This window comes from Python bivittatus, unplaced genomic scaffold (assembly GCF_059951505.1).
Source record: "Python bivittatus isolate LINGU-HERP-01145 unplaced genomic scaffold, Pbiv_v1 ctg000790_np1212, whole genome shotgun sequence".
Taxonomy (NCBI): domain Eukaryota; kingdom Metazoa; phylum Chordata; class Lepidosauria; order Squamata; family Pythonidae; genus Python; species Python bivittatus.
The window spans coordinates 4,743,614-4,762,500 of NW_028277110.1; the positions used below are offsets into that span (position 1 = coordinate 4,743,614).

At 43.5% G+C, this 18,887-nt stretch overlaps 1 protein-coding gene across 1 annotated transcript in view; it reads right to left on the bottom strand.

Annotated features, from left to right (window-relative positions):
- Positions 1–13,663: 13,663 nt before the first annotated feature.
- LOC103053074 (ras-like protein family member 11A-like) overlaps positions 13,664–18,887 on the bottom strand; it is a 23,927-nt gene continuing 18,703 nt past the window's right edge. Inside the window, exons 3-4 of the mRNA XM_088129209.1 lie at positions 18,696–18,778; positions 13,664–15,151 (exon numbers count right to left, since the gene is read on the bottom strand). Of these exons, the coding sequence (XP_087985335.1) occupies positions 14,684–15,151; positions 18,696–18,778 (551 nt within the window). The 3' untranslated portion in view covers positions 13,664–14,683. The remainder of the gene's footprint in view (positions 15,152–18,695; positions 18,779–18,887) is intronic.

Consider the following 18,887-nt stretch of genomic DNA (forward strand, 5'->3'; position numbering starts at 1 on the left):
TGGATTGGGAGAGGCTCACTGAGGGATGAGAGGAAGAAAAAGAAGATCTTCCCTCCCTTCCCAGCCCTTTTAGGCTTGAAGCCTGGAGCTACCAAGGAACCACGTTCCTCTTCAATTATGCCTATCCTTTATTTTCCAAGAAAAAGCAGAACGTGCTTTTTATGCCTTCAAAAGATCAGTTTGTGTTGAAACAGAAATAACTCTCAAGTAGGGGTGGGTGGGGAGGGGGAGAAGGGAGAGATCAGCAAGGAACATGTTGCAAACTAGCGTGGGAACCATCTAACAGGCAAAAGGCACGCTCCCAGCCTGAGCAGAAAATGCTTAAAGTTAGACTTACTCTTCCAGAAGAGCAAAACTGTTTTCTGGAAAGCTGCCTTACTAATTTTGTACACATTTCCTTCTGTCTGCCTTTGTTTGGATTTTCTTCTGGCTGCTTCCCCAGTTGGCACTTAGACGATCTACCAGCATCTTTCCTTAAAGCTTTTTTTTATTCCATGCTTTGCTGCTCCAGATTAAGGAGCCTAAAGGATTCTGCTCCTGCTCCTGCTCCTGCTCCTGCTCCTGCTCCTGCTCCTGCTCCTGCTCCTGCTCCTGCTCCTGCTCCTGCTCCTGCTCCTTCTTCTTCTTCTTCTTCTTCTTCTTCTTCTTCTTCTTCTTCTTCTTCTTCTTCTTCTTCTTCTTCTTCTTCTTCTTCTTCCTCCTCCTCCTCCTCCTCCTCCTCCTTGACATTTATGCAGCATTTGCAAGCATTCTAAGCATGTTAGAGACACGGGCCATGTCCCCACTTGCACCCAACCATACTCAAGCATGTCCTGGCAACATCTCTTTTTCTGCCCTCTCCCCTTGCCTTCCTCTTGCCCAACCTGTGAGTGAGACAGGCTTAAGTTGTTCTTAACTGTACTGGTTGAAAAGCAGCATGTTCTTCCTTAAGCCAAGATTATTCAATTGCAGTCATGAGGTGGGATTAGGGGGAGGTGCACTTATTGGCCATTTCACGCTGCTGTGACACATCCCCTCCTGTTAGGAATTTGGTTAGCTTCATCTGCCTCTGTTCTGCTGCCCTCTTCCTCAAGAACAGGACACAGCAGTGCTATGCTGGTGGCTGAGCAAAATGGTGCAATGGTGCCAGATGGCTAGACCAGCACATAGTAAATATGTTAACTCTATGTCCCTTGCTGGTTTAATGCAAGGGTAAAGTAGCAAAACATTGCTCCAGGAACAAGAATGCAGAGAATCTGGACCAGTGGTTCTTAAAGTGTTTGACTCAATTATACCTTTGCCCATTCTTGAATAATGCTATTATCCCCACAAAAAAAACCAGACTCTCTTGTTTTACAGGCCAGTCTCAGCAGCAGTGCCAGTCCCAAACTGCATCCTCAACTCATAAACAAGTCATTAAAAGTTGTTCCATTTCCCCAAGGACATGCCCCAATTACCTCTTTGGGGTAATAACTCCCAGTTGAAGAACCACTGGTCTGGACATTGGAAGGAAGGGGAGAGAAGTGTTAAATAAAATATTGCCTGTGGCTCAGCTGCTTTGGGAGTCTGACTGGCTGGTCCCATTTTTTAAAAAAGAGCTTTATTGGGTTAGGACAAAATGGGGCGCAGGAGTCAGGCTACCATATCAGCATCTAGTTTGTATTGCTTTGCTGCCCTCTAGTGGCTGTGTGGATTTTGACATGTGAAGGAAGAAGGTGGAGGCCAGAATGAGAGGGTCAGACCCACCATCTTCCTGCAGCCATGCCACAATTGATAGATGGTTCTCCTGCTGGCTGGTGAAGAGGGAGGATAGCAACGCCTGAATACTCAACCTACCACTTTGCCTATCACATGTTGCGCACACATAATCAGGACAGCACCATCAGCAGTGGGTCAGAATAGAGGCAGGATTGGAATTGGCTAAAAGGCAGCAGATTTGATCCGGGGATCTTGTAACAGCCCCGCATGTTATTATGTCAGTATTATTATCCAGCATACCGCAGAGATGGAAGAAGGTTCCCCAAAAGCAGGACTAGACTCAGATCTGGGTCTTCCCTTTTCACAGACCAGTCTCAGACAGGAGCCTTGGAAGAGTATGGTAAAAGGGTTAAGATGGCTGCCGTGATGACACTGAAGCTCTGGTGGTTTTTTATGTGCATCACATCTTGACTTCCTTCAACGTATCCTGTGGACCCCTCTGGTCTCCAAGCTGTCATGTTACAACAGTTCAGCAAGAAGGAGAAGGATTCAAGTTCCAGTTCTCTTCAGGGCGTTTTCGCATTTTTTTTCCTATTTCAGCACAGGGGCCAGACCCTTGGGGCCCAGCTCAGAGTACAGAACTAACCACCTCATATAAGAATGACTTCCACAGCTGAATGAAGCCTCAGAATCTGAGGGACATGGGCCGGAGATGTCTATTATCAATGACGTTTGTCTTCTTCGGATGCCAGACTTCGAACTCTGCAGAAGGAGGTCGTTTGAGAGACAGGCTGAAATTCCCATTTCGAGGCTTTTACATCCGGTTACTCTCCTCTCTCTCTCTCTCTCTTTAAAAAAACAAAAAATTGGAAAGTAGCCTGAGCTGCAGAATTAATGCAACACCCCAGAATGATAAGAGGAATGATTTATTTATGGAAACTTAGCTCCCCTTCCTATCCAGTAATGTGTGATCTGTGGATCAAAGGCCACTCTGTTCCCATTCCAGCTTTTGGAAGGAGATCCATCTTTGTGCTGAAAAAGTTTCAATCCTTTATTATTCCACCAGAGATTGCCATCACATTACGAGGTAGATGACTCTTATATCTGGCATTTGTGGGAGAGTTTTATAACCAATAGAGAACAATAACGATAATATGAATAGTAATCCATTTTTGTCAGCCTGATCCTTCAAGATGTCAGGGAACAGAGCTCCAGCTTTCCCCCATCAGCAGAACCTTTGGCCATGTTAGATGGGAATTATGGAAATTGTATTCCATCACATCACAGAGACACAAAAGCTGTCCCAATGACCAGAAATAGTAAATGATGCTGGTTCTGTGTTCTAGTTTAGAGCCCGGCGTGAGTCTATTGCAAGTTCCATCCTATTGGAAGAAGCAGACAGGATGGCTGCTGAGCGTGTTGGCAACTTTTCACCCATCTCCTGCAGCCCTACCAGTAATTGAAGGAAGCATGACATGCAAGTGCAGGTAGTCCTCACTTAGTGACTGCATCATTTAGCGACTGTTCAAAGTTACAACAGGGGTGAAAAAGGAACTTTTTATAAATATAAATTTAAAAATAAATAAATAAATAAACAACAAACAAACTTTGCGACCAATCCTCTCATTGTCAAGCTTCGCAGGTCTGTAAAGCAAAGGAAACTGAAGGAAGATCATAAGCGAGGTGCAGTTTACTGAGCAACCAACAACCAAGTTGCCAGTCTTGACTGTGGTCGCTAAATGAGGATGACCTGTATTAGCCGGAGGGACTTTTTGAAGGATGAAAATAAAGACCTTATACTACAGCCACCAATACTTTATTCTATGCTCTACTCCTATGCCTTTTCCCAGAGCAGAGTTATATCAGAAGAATCTTCTCTCTAGAATTTCACTGGCTGATTCCTATTCAAGGCATTGGAGCAGGGTAGGCTACATTCTGTATGAGCAGTTGACAACTCCTCCTTGCTGCTCTTAAATCCAGGGTTGGGGAGTCCAGCTGAAAATTGGGCAGCCCTACTATGATTCTAGCCATATCATTAAGTCATTCAGTTCTTAATCATTGCCTTCAAGAATGCTACATTCTGGAAGGAAGGAAGGAAGGAAGGAAGGAAGGAAGGAAGGAAGGAAGGAAGGAAGGAAGGAAGGAAGGAAGGAAGGAAGGAAGGAAGGAAGGAAGGAAGGAAGGGACTTAACTGCACTTAACTGTCTAGGGAATTGAGCTGGGGAATTCTGGGAGCTGAAGTCCACACATCTTAAAGTTGCCAAGGCTGAGAAACACTGGACTGGAAGCTTGCTGTGAACAACAAGAGGTCTTTGGGTTGTATTCAAGATAAAGGCAATTTAATTGTGCTTCTCAGCCTTGGACAGCTGTGGAACTTTCAATACTCCCCTCTCGGAAGCAGTTTCTGGCCAGTCATAAGAGAGCACAGTCTGTCCCCTCGATTCAGCAAACCAAAGAAAACCTACTTGACAAAAGGACCTGTGACAGCTTGCTAAGCTTACAAGCCGCCCTTTGAAAAAGCAAACCCGGGGCCATCCTCTACCATAACAACCCCAGGGTAGTAGATCTTTCAGCCAGCAGACTGAGAAAGAACCATGGTCTCTTTTACTATTTCTTTGCAGGAGAATAAAGTGAGATTCCCCAAGACACTTTCCAGAAAGCGGGTCTTAAAAGCATTTTGTCTAAAATGGAAAATGTTTTTAAATGGTTTTTGAAGAGGAAGGTTTGGTCTGGCAGCACCTCTGTAAATAAGACCAGCATGTTTGAAGGAACATCTAGACCAAAAGCCACATAATGTGGTGACAGCTGTTAGGTTAGGTGGGCCAGTGAAAAATGAGATGTTGCTCTTAGCTAGATAAGAGTTAATTTTTTGACTGGCATTGGCCTCTAGGCTGGTGATGTTGGCAAGCAAGATACATCTTTTTAGGCTTCTTAGAAGCCAGACTGATTTCTAAGATGGTCAAGCTCCAGATTGCAGAGTCACTCAGAGCTGAAAAGGCCCCTTCCACACAACCATCCTTTCAGCCTGCCGAGCTTTCTGAATCTTGCTTACAATGCACCGAATGATCCAAATGGTTTGGTCTGTTATCAAATCTATTCAGAAATCAGAACCTGATGAGTGCAGGCATAGTTACTCATTTGCAGATTTAGAGTTTAGGGGGACCACCAGCCAATTCATCCTCACCCTTTCTCAACCATAACTGAGCATCACTGCTCACAGCCCCAAAGTGCTTCATTCTGCCCCTTAAATTCCAAGTCTAAACACAGATTTCTTCCTCCTCTTCACTAAATAAAAGAGAATAATTATCAGCGTTTCTTGCGAACTTCCATTGCCTCCCAACTCCTAACACCAGTGCTTAAGCTCTTTTTCCTAATTTTGCCTGCATGATGCTATGATGGGATCCTAGGAGACAGGAGGCAGAGCAGACCACACAGTCTCTTGAATGAAAGCCTGGCTGGTGGCTCCTTCAAACACAAGGCAGGGATAGATCCCACGTCTCAAGCAGTGTTTGCTACCTCTCTGTAGATGCTACACCAGAAGCACAGGAATACTGGGTTTGCCCCTTCAACTGGAAGACCCCATAGATCCAAACATATGTTCCTCTGAAACAGTTTTGGACTTTTCACTCTTCTGAACAAACTTCAGAGACTTGTTCAAACTAACTTCAAAACCAAGGCAAATTTCAACATTCTCAAACTTTCTTCTTTGGATTTTGTATTAGGATGGAGGAACAGATTGTTTGGCCCCACTGCCCTCCTTATTCCCCAGTGTATCTCTCCTTTCCTTGGCTTCCCACCCAAATTTCCACATCTGACCCAATAAACCTTGCCTCTTATAAATATTGACAAGAAGCCAGACTTGTCTTCTCACAGGTAGGGCTACCAGACATCAAGCAAAAGGAGGACATGTCCTCCTTTTTGTCCTCCTGTCTTCTGTCCCTCAGGCATAGCCTTAAAATCAAATATTGTCAACAGATTTTTGAGTGTTGGGTTGTTGTGGGCTTTTTTTTTTGGATGTTTTCACAACAGTACAGGTAGTCCTCGACTTACAACCATTTGTTTAACAACCGTTCAAAGTTACAAAAGTGCTGAAAAAGTGACTTATGACCAGTCCTTGCACTTACAACTGTCGTAGTGTCCCTGCAGTCATGTGATCAGAATTTGGGCACCTGGCAACCAGCGTGCATTTAACATAGGTTACATATTAAATATGTTGAAAACACAGCACGTATTTAACAAGTCAAGGACTACCTGTAGTCATTCAAACATTTGCATAATGTGACATTGCACATTGTCTGCTTTTTCTTTCCCTCGTCCATCGACAGGCTCAACAGCCTAGATTTATGTTTTATTTAATTGATTTCCTGATTCCAGCCATCAGCTTCAATCCAGCCCCTCCAAATTTATGATTGCTGGAGCTCCTAAGTCGCATGGGTTGTCATATGCTTCTACGGTGGAATTCGAAAGCATGTCATCATCGATTCTATATTGTCACTTGCAAATGTTCTTGAAAAGAAAGATTTGTTGGAAAAATATTGCCGTTGAAACACCAGTCTTTCTGATGCTGGAAAAAGTAATTTCATATACATTTAGACCTAAGTACTTTCTTTTGTGAGCATGAAACTGAGCAAACTCAGGGAGGCAGTGAAGGACCGGAAGGCCTGGCGCAATATGGTTCATGGGGTCACGAAGAGTCGGACACGACTTAACGACTAAACAACAACAACAACAACAACTTTCTTTTGGGGGGAGGCAGTTTTTCACGGTGTGTCTTTTCCCTCCATTTGTCCTCCTTTCCAATTGTCCGTGTCCTCCTCTGCCTGTTTGGCTACCTGGTCGCCCTACTCGCAGATGTTCTTTCAAACCAGCTCAGACTTTTCTAGAAGCCTACATGACTTTGACCCTGCCCTTGGCAGACTACCAAGAAGAAGACACTTTTAAGACAGAGGGTTTGTCATGGCAGCCTGCCCTGCCACGGAGGCCTATAAATGTCATTCCCGTCAAGTTTTCATAACCTCCTAGCAATATCTGTGGTGCCTTTTACAGAGAGATACGGTTGAAAAAAGTTTGGAAAACTTGGCTCACCCAAAGCGAGCACACTTTTGCTGACAGCATCAGAATCGGAGCAAGTCCATTCTCTCCTTGAAGGTCCTATGTTCTTTCAAACTTCCGTTTTCTAGGAATACAACCACAAGAGCTTCAGTCCTTCATGAATAATATCATTTTTCAAAACCTAATAATTTTTAGGGGCTACTTCTTATATTTTATTGCCTGGGTTTTCACAACCGAATTGCTGTGTTCTCCAAACATGCTTTCCAAACAGCAAATCTATACTCCAGAAAGACATATGGTGACTTATGTGACAGTCTGGTTCAGACACCCTGTGAAGACAAGGGCTTGATTGATATAATTACCTGCTTTACCCAGTTTTGTAGAAACTTTACTTCCAGAGGCTGAAAAAAATTCACATGCTCTGTGCCACTGAATTAATTCGTTGAATTCAAATACCACATTTCACAACACACTAAGAAGGGACAACACAGGGAACCATAAACTAACTGCACTGCCAGGGCCCACAGCACCATTAGCCATAACATAGCAACCATAACTCAGGCTATCCAACAACATTGTTCAAACCCAGCCACCTGTGAGAAATTGCAGCCTTAATCTGATGAGAGCTGCTGGAAAGACATCAAAATGAGCCACGGTAAAGATGGTTGCATTTAATATACTGTACATGCCCCCAGACTCCAGTTTTGGGGCATGTAGATTAAAGTTTCCTGTCAAAAGTTGGTGCATCCTGTTGATGTACTATATGTAAGGCACAGCTGAGCTAAAGAAATCCAGAAAATTTCTAGATGGCAGTAAAGGGTCAACATTTTCTGTATCTCTTTGCTGCCATCTAGTTGTTATTTGGACCTTTGCAGTCCTGATATTGTATGCTTGCTTGATAGAGATTTGCCAAAATCTAGGGCCACCTGCACTGGCAAAGAGATATCCAATAGAGCAGTGTTCCTCAACCTTGGCAGCTTTCAGATGTGTGGACTCCAACTCCCAGAATTCTGCTGGCTGGGGAATTCTGGGAGTTGGAGTCCACACATCTGAAAGCTGCCAAGGTTGAGGAACACTGCAACAGAAGAGAATATATGTAGCTCAGGGTTGAACTGTGGAGTCCTTGGGGTTCTCTGAGCTTGGTTGGTTTCTTGTAGACCTTAACAAAACATTTGCAAGAAAACAACCACGCTCAGAGAACCCCAAGGACTCCAAAGAGATGTCCAACAGGTTCATTTTTGCTCTGAAGCTGGTATTCCAAGCTGTGCATAGAGATGCCGGGCTATGGAGGAAATCTCTCTGCAGTGTTGGTTCCTTTATTGTGAAGGATGGCTTCTTAGGGTCAAACTAGATAAACAGGGATAAACAGGGATAAACAATTCATATGGGGGCGCCCCTCCACTTAAAACTGGGGCCCAGGGTGCAAGGCGAGTGGGAAAATGTTACGCATCAGGAATGAGATCAATCCTTTGGGGACTTTACAAAAGAGGGTTTTAAAAAATTATTTATTTGACTATTGCTCAGTCAAGTGGCAGCACTTCATGGACTCTGGCTGATCTCAAATGGATGTTCAGTCCAGACCACGCTAGTACTGGATGAGGGCTGTAAACAAGACTGGGAAATCATAAAACATGGCAGAAAGACATAATGGCAAAGCATTTCCATATAAATAAACAAATCCATAAATGATAGCTCTTGTTGCTAGGAAAACAACATGGGCATGTCCATTAAGTCAGGAACTTTCAAACTTTTTCGGGCCATGGAATCTAACTCAGAGCCTCTCAGACCCATATCGAGTAAATGAATCATCATGAGCAGCATTTCTCAACCTTGGCAACTTCAAGCTATGTGGACTTCAATTCCCAGAATTCCCTAACTCGTTGGGGACTTTTGGGAGTTGAAGTCCACACATCTTAAAGCTGCCAAGGTTGAGAAACGCTGCTCATGAGCCGAAATACCCCCAGGGTGGTGGGGCTTCCGAATATTACCTCACAAGCCCCACCCTTTCTGATCCACCTTAGAAAAATTGCTATGTTTCCATGTGTCCATGATTGTTTCAGGTAAACCTTTCTTCTCCCTTGGTCTTTCATGGACCCTTATCAAGTTCTTAAAACCCTGTATTAAAGTCACCAAGAATTGAGGAGATTTTGCTTCCTTATTTTGACTATCTGAGGCCTCTCATGATAGCTTTGGCTGGCTTCTGTCCTCCAAATAGTGGAGAATCACACACTCAATTTTCAGCAGTTGCATCAATGGTGATATTGTGGAGCCACCAGAAAGGAGGACCAGCCCCCCTGGAACCTCCAAGTGCCTAACCATAAATTATAACAAGGAGAATAAGAGGGAGAAGTTTCACCCATTGCCTTGTACAAGAATCCTGGGGTCACTCCCAGCTGGGAGTTGCAGTCCCAACACTGTTGGACCTGACTGGGTGGGAAAACTGTTGGAGTTGCCTTTGCTCCCATGTTCCACTTCTTTTGACTGCCAGTCTCCCTAGAGATTCATCCTCTGTGCTTGAATGCACACTGCAAGTAAGAACGGTCCTCTCAGTTGTTTTCTGCAAACAGCATCTCTTGGCCCATGTCCAAAGGCCCATCTCTGTCCTGTTATGGATTGGTCTCTTCCTCAGTCATCAAATAAAAGGAACTTGATAGCTCAATTGCTCAACAGTTGAAAAGTTTAACATATGCCATGCCTGGAAAGGCATGTAATTGTTCCCCTATTTTCATCTCTTTCTTTTGTCCTCTCAGTGTCTAATTACCTTTTTCTTCTCTACAGCTGCACTGCTGTGCTCATTCAATTATATGTAAAGAGGCTGATGTCCTTAAATGGGGAAAAATATATTCACTTTGACAAATAATTCCCAAATTGCGCAATTACTAGGAGAGAATAGTGAATGTGCTACAAGAAACAGCTGAAGTAGGACTACCAAATTGGGTGAAAAAAACCTGGGCGAGCACTAGGGGGCAGAAGAAAGATACAGAAAACATCTTGCTGCCCCCTAGTGGTAACTTAGGAATTATAGAGGATGTGATTGCTGATCACTGTCTAGATCTAGAGAGAAGGTATTTTGGCAGTAATTTGGATAGTAATTTGTTTAGAACCTTAGAGGCTAGTTCTGGAACCATAAACCTGCTCTGGGACCCCATTGCTGTCCCCTCATATGCCATCCACGCACGTTGCTTATGGATCCTGCCTTGTTTTGCTATGAACCTTTCTCTCTTGGGCTACATTCACACAACACATTGAGCCAGAAACTAGCCAATCCCATTTTAGCCTGACACTTTGGATGAACCAGTCCATAAGGGTGGTTCAAGATGTAGTGTGAAGTTAGAAATTTGAGTTAATTGGGTAAACCATGGTGAAAGTAACTCTAAGTATGTTGCAAAACAAAGTTATAATATAATTACTTGGGACTACTCTAAAACAGTTTGACTGGCAGTTGAGACTGGAATGTCTACATGAAATATTTTTTTCATGAAGCATAATTACATTATGACACTCCTCCTGTTCCTGATGAGGACCCATAACTCAGTAACAGAGTGGAGGTTTTGTATGCAAAGTCTCCCCCAATGGAGCCCCAGCATTTTGAGTTAGATCTGGAAATAATTTCTCTCTCTGATACTTTGGGGATCTTCTGTTGTTGGTTATAGAGCAGCCTTGCCCAATCTGGTGCTCTTCAGGGGCTTCAGAGTATTTGGGGATGATGGAAGTTGTCATCCAAACACATCTGGAGGGCACCAGGTTGGGAAAAGCTAGTATAGCTGTCCTTAGCTAGATGGTCCTACTTTTGTCCAAGGTAACTATTCTGTTGACTGGGGTCTGGTTCAGTCAGCCTACCAAACCATACTGGTTTGCACAGTATGGCTTAGTGTTGTGTGGAAACCATTGCTTGTTGTCTGGTGTGTTCTACAAACCCAGCTATCTGTGATTTATTTAAGAAATTGTGGTTAAGCAAACCATGGATTGGCATGTTAGGTGAATTAGGCCATAGACTACCAAGAGTTGATTGATGGGTAACTAGAGGAAAAAGGCCAGATGTTCTAGGCAGGAGAAACTCCTCATTGCAGAAGATGGACTGTGTTGTGGTACATCTGGAAGAAAGGAAGAAGGGAACTTCTTTTCACTGGACTTTATGGAGGAACTTCTCCACAACTTCTCTCTGCACTTGAAGGAATGGGCCTTCTTCTGCTTTGGTACAGTGTAGTGATTCTGTGGAATCCTGTCTTTGTTCTGTTGCTTTGCTGAAACTTGCCAAACCATAGTTTCTCCTTAAAATCGAATCTCTAAAAAACAATTACATCTTACATCATGGGTACTTCAACATGGTTGTTTCTCATTCTGCCTGTGGAACATAATGCCACAGTTTCTATTATCTCCATGAGCCAAACATTGGCTGAGCAGCTGAAGGAGAAGCTTTGCAAAGAGTCTGAAATTTTTTAAAAAGTAAACATGTGGAAGAGGTTTATTCTAAACACATGTACCAAATCTGAGCAAAGGAGCTTCCTGTGGACCTCTAGACATCCAGCAAAGTAGATAAACTACAGGCAACAGTTTGCATAGTGAAGTCATCTCTTGCTACAGTGGGGTAAAGTTTCCAAGGCTTTTATGGTTTCATTAGGATCCTTAACAAAACAATAAAAAAGCAAGACAAGCACCTTTCTGCTTAGCTGGGTGACCCTTAAAATCAGGAGGTTGATATAAGCAAAGCTTAATTGCCGATGACTCACTCGTGCTCTTGCATAAACTCATAACAATTTTCTTCAAATTATTAACCCCTGCTGCAGGTCTGGGCAGGAAGCGGCCTTGGGTCTGCCTTGCTCCCGGCAAAACTGCGTGTATCATTTTTAAAATGCAAATGTGTGGTGTAGCCAAGCTCACTGAAACAGTTTGGAAGCAACTGGGATATATTTACGCAAGATTTTCCAGTGCAGGGTTGATCGTGTTCATTTGACCTGACTCCCCAGCATAAAAAGGCACTGAAATAATTTTAAAAGTATTGTTTCCAGTAGACTTCTCCATGGCTTGCAGAAACCCTTGAGATGTGACTTAGAGAAGTCTGACAAAGACCTAGCCTGGAAATCCACTTGACTGTGGATAGAAAGAAGACTGTACACAGAGCTCTGCAACCTTTCAGGGAAGAGGAAGCAAGTAGACCCATGGGAAGTTTGAGAGAATGTTTTGGGTCTTCTCACAGAAAGGCATCCATAGTGGGCGTGACCAGTCACCAAATATCCATCGGTCTGAAAGTTAGATTGCTCTCTCCCCATCCCCTCTAGCCTCCCCACTGCCAAGTTGCTTCCTACCACTCCAAGCTCACCCTTCCAGTGAAAATGTTTCTCAAAAAAGCACTGGGCAAGACCCACCCACCCTTTTTATTTTTTACCAATGTTGATGGAGTCAAAGTGGGACCCAAATGCATTCTTATCATTGAAGATGTCACTAAAGGCTGGTGCTTTGCTTTGCAATATGCTGGTTTCCTCTGTTGATTTTTTTTTTAATTAAAAGAATAATCAAGAAAAAGAGGGGGCCTGGTGTGTAAGTTGCAAAGAAGGTGTCTATGGATACTTTGGTGAGGATTATGCATCACAGACACCTGCTTTGCCACATACATCTACATCTTCAAGCTAGTGGGCCCCAGATGGGCTGGGACATCATTACAGGATTTAGGACAATTCCTGGCAACAACAGCTAAGAGTTCTGTAACTTGTAGTCCTAATACATCTGGAGGACACCAGATTGGAAAAGCTAATATAACAGAAACAAGACTTTCTGTTTTGGCATGGTCAAGAGAGGAATTCATATTCTGGACTTCCAGGTACTTGACATTCTCAGGCTTCATCAGAGTCAGAGTCACTCTGAGAAGGGCACAAAAGAGTGATTGTTGAAAACTAAGCCACCCATTCAATGCTTGAGTTGATGAAGATGATTGTTGCTAACTCTGTCCCATTAGAGACCAGATAGCCAAGTGTTGTTTACTCAGCAATATGCAATCTCATTTGTTTAACCAAGACATCTTGCATGACTTTCAAAACTTGACTTGCAGCTCCAATCATATCCGTGCAATATGTCAGGAACCGACTCCAGATTTGTAAGCATTTCCCTCTAGCTCTGTGCTGGGCTTGGCAGTTGGTTACTCTACAATACAGAAATGCGGACCACATAAATGTGCATAGGGTTGTTTTGACAGTCAGGCTTGGCAATTGCACGTGAGAGTCTGGTTCCATGTCTCCATTTGCACAGGACACTGAACCAACCAACCATTTTTAGTGTCCTGCATTGTCTAAACAATGGGTTTATGGTTAGTATGTCATGTGAAAGGAGAAAACTGGATTAGATAAAACATTGACAACCTTGTCATCATACTTGTTTCCAGGAAAGCAGACTCCATACTGAAGCTCTAGATATTTTACAGTCCCACATCTCTGCTCTTGCTACTTTGGTGTTTCTGAATTATTGGGCCCCGTTTGTACAGCTGGAAAGAAAGCAGAGACAATCTGTTTCTACTTGATTGTAGGAACAACTCCACCCATGGAAATGCCATCTCAGATCTGTTGACACTTCTAATCCTGTTGTTTTTGTAAGCGTGCTGATTCAGAATAAGAAGGGATCAGTTGCTCAGGCTGGCAGTTGATCTGGTTCAGTTCTCTGTCTCCAGTAATGGCAGGAGCAATTATCACTCTGAAATTTATAAATCAGGCATACTTCCAAATGACGTCTCCTGCTACTCAGTCTCCAATAATTGAAATTCAACGTGGATGGCTAGGTCTCTGTTAAGCTCTCTCGAGCCACACCACTTCGTTCCTCCTGTGTCTACAGGACTTCATCACTGCTCCTGATGAACTTACTCTGCCTCAATTTCCCAGCCTCCTTTTTAAAACAAGCCAGTTCCCTGGTAACAAGAATCTACTTTCCCATCATCTTGGTTCATTCATGGTTTCAGACATATTGTCTTATTTAATTATTCTCACATAAAGAATATATTGCTTTAGTCCAAGGACACCAGGTTGGAGAAACCTGCTTACAATAATGGCTCAATTGTAGCTATTTCAGATATCCAAGCTACCACACAGTAGTGGCTATTGGTAAGCAATCCTGAAATTAGGACTAAGGGCCCACTTCATGCCCACAATCCAGTTCAGAAAAGCATACATTAGTTCCAATAGTTTCCATGGGCTCAAGCCGGATTAACTCCACATTGGATTCATCCATTCCATGTATGAATTACAAAGTTCCAGATCATTTATAACATTTATGAGGTCAACTGTAATGATAAAGCAATCATTCATTTCAAGCATTTGGATGGCCACAGATAAACTATGGATTATTCCTCTGAAATAACCCATTGAGAAATAAGGAAAAGAAAAGAATAGGATTTTCCTCTTCTACTCTAAAAAAGTTGTGCTGGTGGTTGGTGTGGTGGAACTGGAAGGGAGAAGGCTCACCTCTCACAGGAGCTGGTAGCCAGATGGAGAGATCAACAACCATCTCTCCTGCCCATTTCATAGCAGTGTTTAAGACATTTATATGTGTGTGTATTTTTTCTTTAAAGGCCAGGGGCAACCGCATAAATGAATAAGCATACATTTGGGACCTAAACGTTAGGGAAGAAAGTAGGCTGCTTGCCTGAAATATGGGGGAGAACCAAGGTTATGGCTGAAGCAAAGTTTGATTGAACAGGTGCAGATATCAACCTGTCTGTCTCATGCAAGTGAAGAAGCTGAAATTAATACTGAGAATAAAGGCACCTCTAAGACTTTGCTTTGGACGCTCTTGGTGATCGTCTAATGAAAGGGCTTAACTTTACCAGCCATCATAGTCTCATTTCTGGAAAGGGATTCTTTCACCCCAAAGATAGTTAAGACTTAAACGTTTTATGGACCTACCATAAAAAGGCATACATATCTATTCTCTGCCTGCCACAGCCCAGCCAACACAGTTACTCTGAAGCTCATCAGAGCATCGTGGTGGCTTTGCCTTTTGAAGACAAGGCTTGTTTGAGCCTCCTTTTCAGTTCTTGCATGTTGGGTGATTTGGGCCGGACAAGATGGAGGCCCCTTCGTTTCTCCCCATTGCAATTCCCAATGATCCTACTCAGCTCTTGGCACAGCTGCTTAAAAGCCTCATGAACCCCTTCACAGTTCTCTCGGGCAGAGACCTCCGAGTAAGGGCAACTCAGCTCGTTAGCTAGTTGGTGGCCTTCCTTCGTGGACACCTGCCTGGCTCGCAGCAGGTCTCCCTTGTTGGCCATCAGCAGCAACGGGATGTTGGCATTGGGGTGAATCTTCCGGATGTGCTGGTGTAACGGGCGGATGACACGGTAACTGTCATAGTCCGTGATGGAGTAGACAAACACGAAGCCGTCTGCCCAATAAATGGACCGATTTATCTGCTCCTGGCAACAGATGGTGTCATTCTCGTCCTGTCATCAAAACCCAGGAGAAAAGAGTTAAGTTCCAGTTGACCAAACACCAAAGTGGGATTCACACATTGGGCTAGGCCAGAGTTGGTTAAAGAAACCACCAATTGCTGAGTTAGCATCACACAATAAGCCACAAACTATGGTTGACAACCACAATGGCTGTACTCACAGAACAAACTTAGCCCAGACCAAACAAATCACAGTGTAGCATAGCATAAGGCATGAAACCAGCCCAAGTATGTTCCCTCTGACAGATGTGAGCACCTTTGCCCTGGGAGTTTATTGTATTCCCATTAAGTTCAGCATTGTAGCCACATATTTCCGTTGATTTTTTTTTTTAAATGTCAATGTTTGTAACCCAACAGCAGATGGCAACCCCTAGTTGACTTTTGTTGATCTTGAAAAAGCTAAGCAGGGTCAGATCAGGTGAATCCTTGGAACACCATGAGATCCTAGGACTGTAGACTGGGGAGTAAAAAACATCAGTCACTCTCAGAAGAAGGCAGTAATTAAGCACATTCTATACTGTTGCCAGGAAAACAAGAAAATCAGGCATTGGAATAGGATAGAAGTAAACCCAGCAAATATAAACGTAGAGTTGGTGGGATGCTGTGGTCCCGTGATGGAATATGTGATGTTGTTGTGGGGTTTGGGTGGGTTATATTTATTCTGATGGTATGAATTGCTGTTGTGGGCCACCAAGGATTAACATGTATAACTTAGGTGGCCATATAAGTTTTCCAAATAAATTAATAAAACAGCACGGACATGTCCATGGAATCACCAGTACCAAGTTCAACTTAAGGGCATTTGGGTCTTTTGGCTGTAAAAAACATTACATGCATACATACGACCAGAGGGACTCTTTACCTAATTCTAACCTTAATCCTAACAGATTTACTAGAGATGGTTTCCAAGTGTCTTGCTACTAGAATTCAGGGGCACAGCTGGCTGCTGTATTCCAGTGGCAAACAAGTGGAGCTCTTGGGAGGCAGCCCTAATGTCTCAGCTCCATGTGCTATAGGTAGCCCATCCCTGCCCTAAAATAAAACACAAGCTACATCTAAAGTTCTGTGTTCATAGCATGAAGTCTTGACTGCCCAGAGCAAGCCCAGCTCCAAGAACTGGCCTTCCAAAAAACCAAGCCTAGTCCAGGGTTTGTTATCCATGTTGCAATCGTCAGACATCAGGAAGAGGAGTCGTGTTGCTACAACAAATGCAACGTGTTGATTTCGGCTCACCCTTTCTGACAGATCTATTTACCCATCAGCTTTGCCACAGTATTGACTATGGGTGTCCCACAGTGGTGGCCACCATGCTCCCAAAGCAGTGTGTGAGTTCACCGCAAAGACTTCAGAATGAAACCAGGCCAACTGTAGTCCTATGAAAGTTCTCCTGCTGAATCAACAAGTCTACGGTGAGGAGGTTAAATCAATGGTGGCACATGGAAGCTCAAATGGGGATGTGATGAGCTTGACAATGATTCACAACATCACCAGGCCAAGGGCTGTCTCCAGCCCCAGTTCAAACAGTTTCTGTGGTTGATAGACTCCTGTCAGAGGAGCATCTGATTTCCCTCCATGACTACAAGATTTGACCCACTAAGAAGATGGGGGTGGAAGAAGGAAATCATGTGAAATATCAATGTTTTAAAAAATGCAGAAGGAAGCTAAATGATGTTGTTCACAGGCCCCTGCAGTGATCAGAAAATTTCCTTCACCGTATCTGATTTCAGCCAATAATAGATTGAACGCAATCATCCAAATGGAATGTGGCATAAAGTTAGATAAAGGAATGGAAAGTTCTTTGGGTTTTTAGCAAGGAAATCTCCCTTTAATCATTTTAATCACACACATGCCTAGGCCAGTGTTTCTCAACCTCAGCAACTTTAAGATGTGTGGACTTCAACTCCCAGGATTCCCCAGCTGGCTGGCTGGCTGGGGAATCCTGGGAGTTGAAGTCCACACATCTTAAAGTTGCTGAGGTTGAAAAACACTGGCCTAGAACAACTGTTGATGATATTTAGGACAGCAATTCACCCACTCCAGACTTTGCTGGTTCTTTCTTTGGCCTTCCTCTTTCAAAGAGTAACACCTGAGGCAAAATTATGCCCATTTTGATTCCTTGGATCCAGAGGTATCCACACGGTGTGGTAAACAAAGTTGAGATCGTAGCCATAATGGGGTGGTCAAAGCTCTGCCTGGCTTTTATGTGTGACCCAGACACCCCTGCTCAGATCTCATCAATGCCAGGGAAAACTCAGCCTGGGCCCATATTACACCCCCTTTGGACCACTTAAACCATTTCCCAGACTACAGATTTTTAAAGTGGTGGGATAGAGAGAGTGCTAAGGCATTGGTTTCCCTTCCACATCTCTGTTCCCAGCAAGCTACTCTTGAAAGTGGGTTTGCCTGTGACATGCAACTGCCTGCCTACAAAACACTTGCCTGGAAATTATTGTTTTGAATAGAACTGAAAGCAGCATGACAGGCGAGCTTACCTACCAGGGTCTCATCTGCAAATGGAAAGGAGGCCCATTTGCTTAATCCATAAATCATGGCTCTAAATCTTCAGCGCCCAGAAAGGTACACTCTGTAGAGGCTGAACAGCCTGGTGGTGGTGACTTCCCACCACAGCTTAACTAGTCTTTTTCTGAAATCAGCAATTAGGTCACTATCCCTGCTACTGAAAATTAACCTTGGGAATAAGCCAGTTCTGATAAGTTCTTAGAACTGAGTGGCCTAGATATTTGGGATGTAAATCAATCAATCAATCAATCAATCAATCAATCTTTCACTGCATGCATACAAGCCAAGTTCACGTACAGCATGAAGCCCTAACAAGGATCCCTCCTTCTTCCTCCACCAAGTTGTATGAACCCAACCATTTTGGCTTCTAAGATACAGTTCGCTCTCATCAATAACCAAATAAGTGTTCAGGTTTCAGTGATGACGATGACAATGATCATCATCATCATCATCCCAGGAACAAAGTTCTGAGATATTGACAAGCCTGTGCACAGAGAGGACAATGACCTTCATACAGTTTACTTGGATTTAGAGAGATTATCCCTTTTGTATTCCTGAACACGGCAACAATCCATCTCTGATTCATTCTCCTCCACGTTGCCTTCTGCTGCATCAGTTCAACTATCCCCATGGCTTTTCAGAAGTGAAATGAAAAACCCTGCATGGCACCCGAGTGGAAGGAAAACCCACTCAGAGATTCCATGCAAGTCGGATTTTCTCCCCTTGACTTGGGGATCCAACTAAGATCTTTTCCTGCCTAAAGTCAAATTATATTAGCAGTGTTTCCCCAACTGGCAGGTGCTGTCTGGATTTCAAGGCTGTCCATAGAACATGGTCAAAAAAAGTCAAGATGGTGGTCATGATGCTGCAATCACAGCTCTGCCCATTTTTCATGGCCATCACAGAGCTTTGATTGTACCATTGTGGCCACTGTCTTGACATTTTTGACCACACCTTGTGGACACCTCGGCTGGATTTGATAAGAGATCAAATTTTATTTGGAATTGCGCTTATACCTCCAGAGAAACAAATGGGGTATCCTGGACTTGTAAGGAAATCTGTTCTCCATCAATGGTGAATTTTCTGGAGTATAAGGCACCTAGGGAGAAAGAAAGAGAGAAAGAAAGAAAGGAGAGAAGATCATTAATACACTAAAGATAGCATGTATTTGTTTGTTTATTTATGCAATTTATATGGCCGCCCAACTC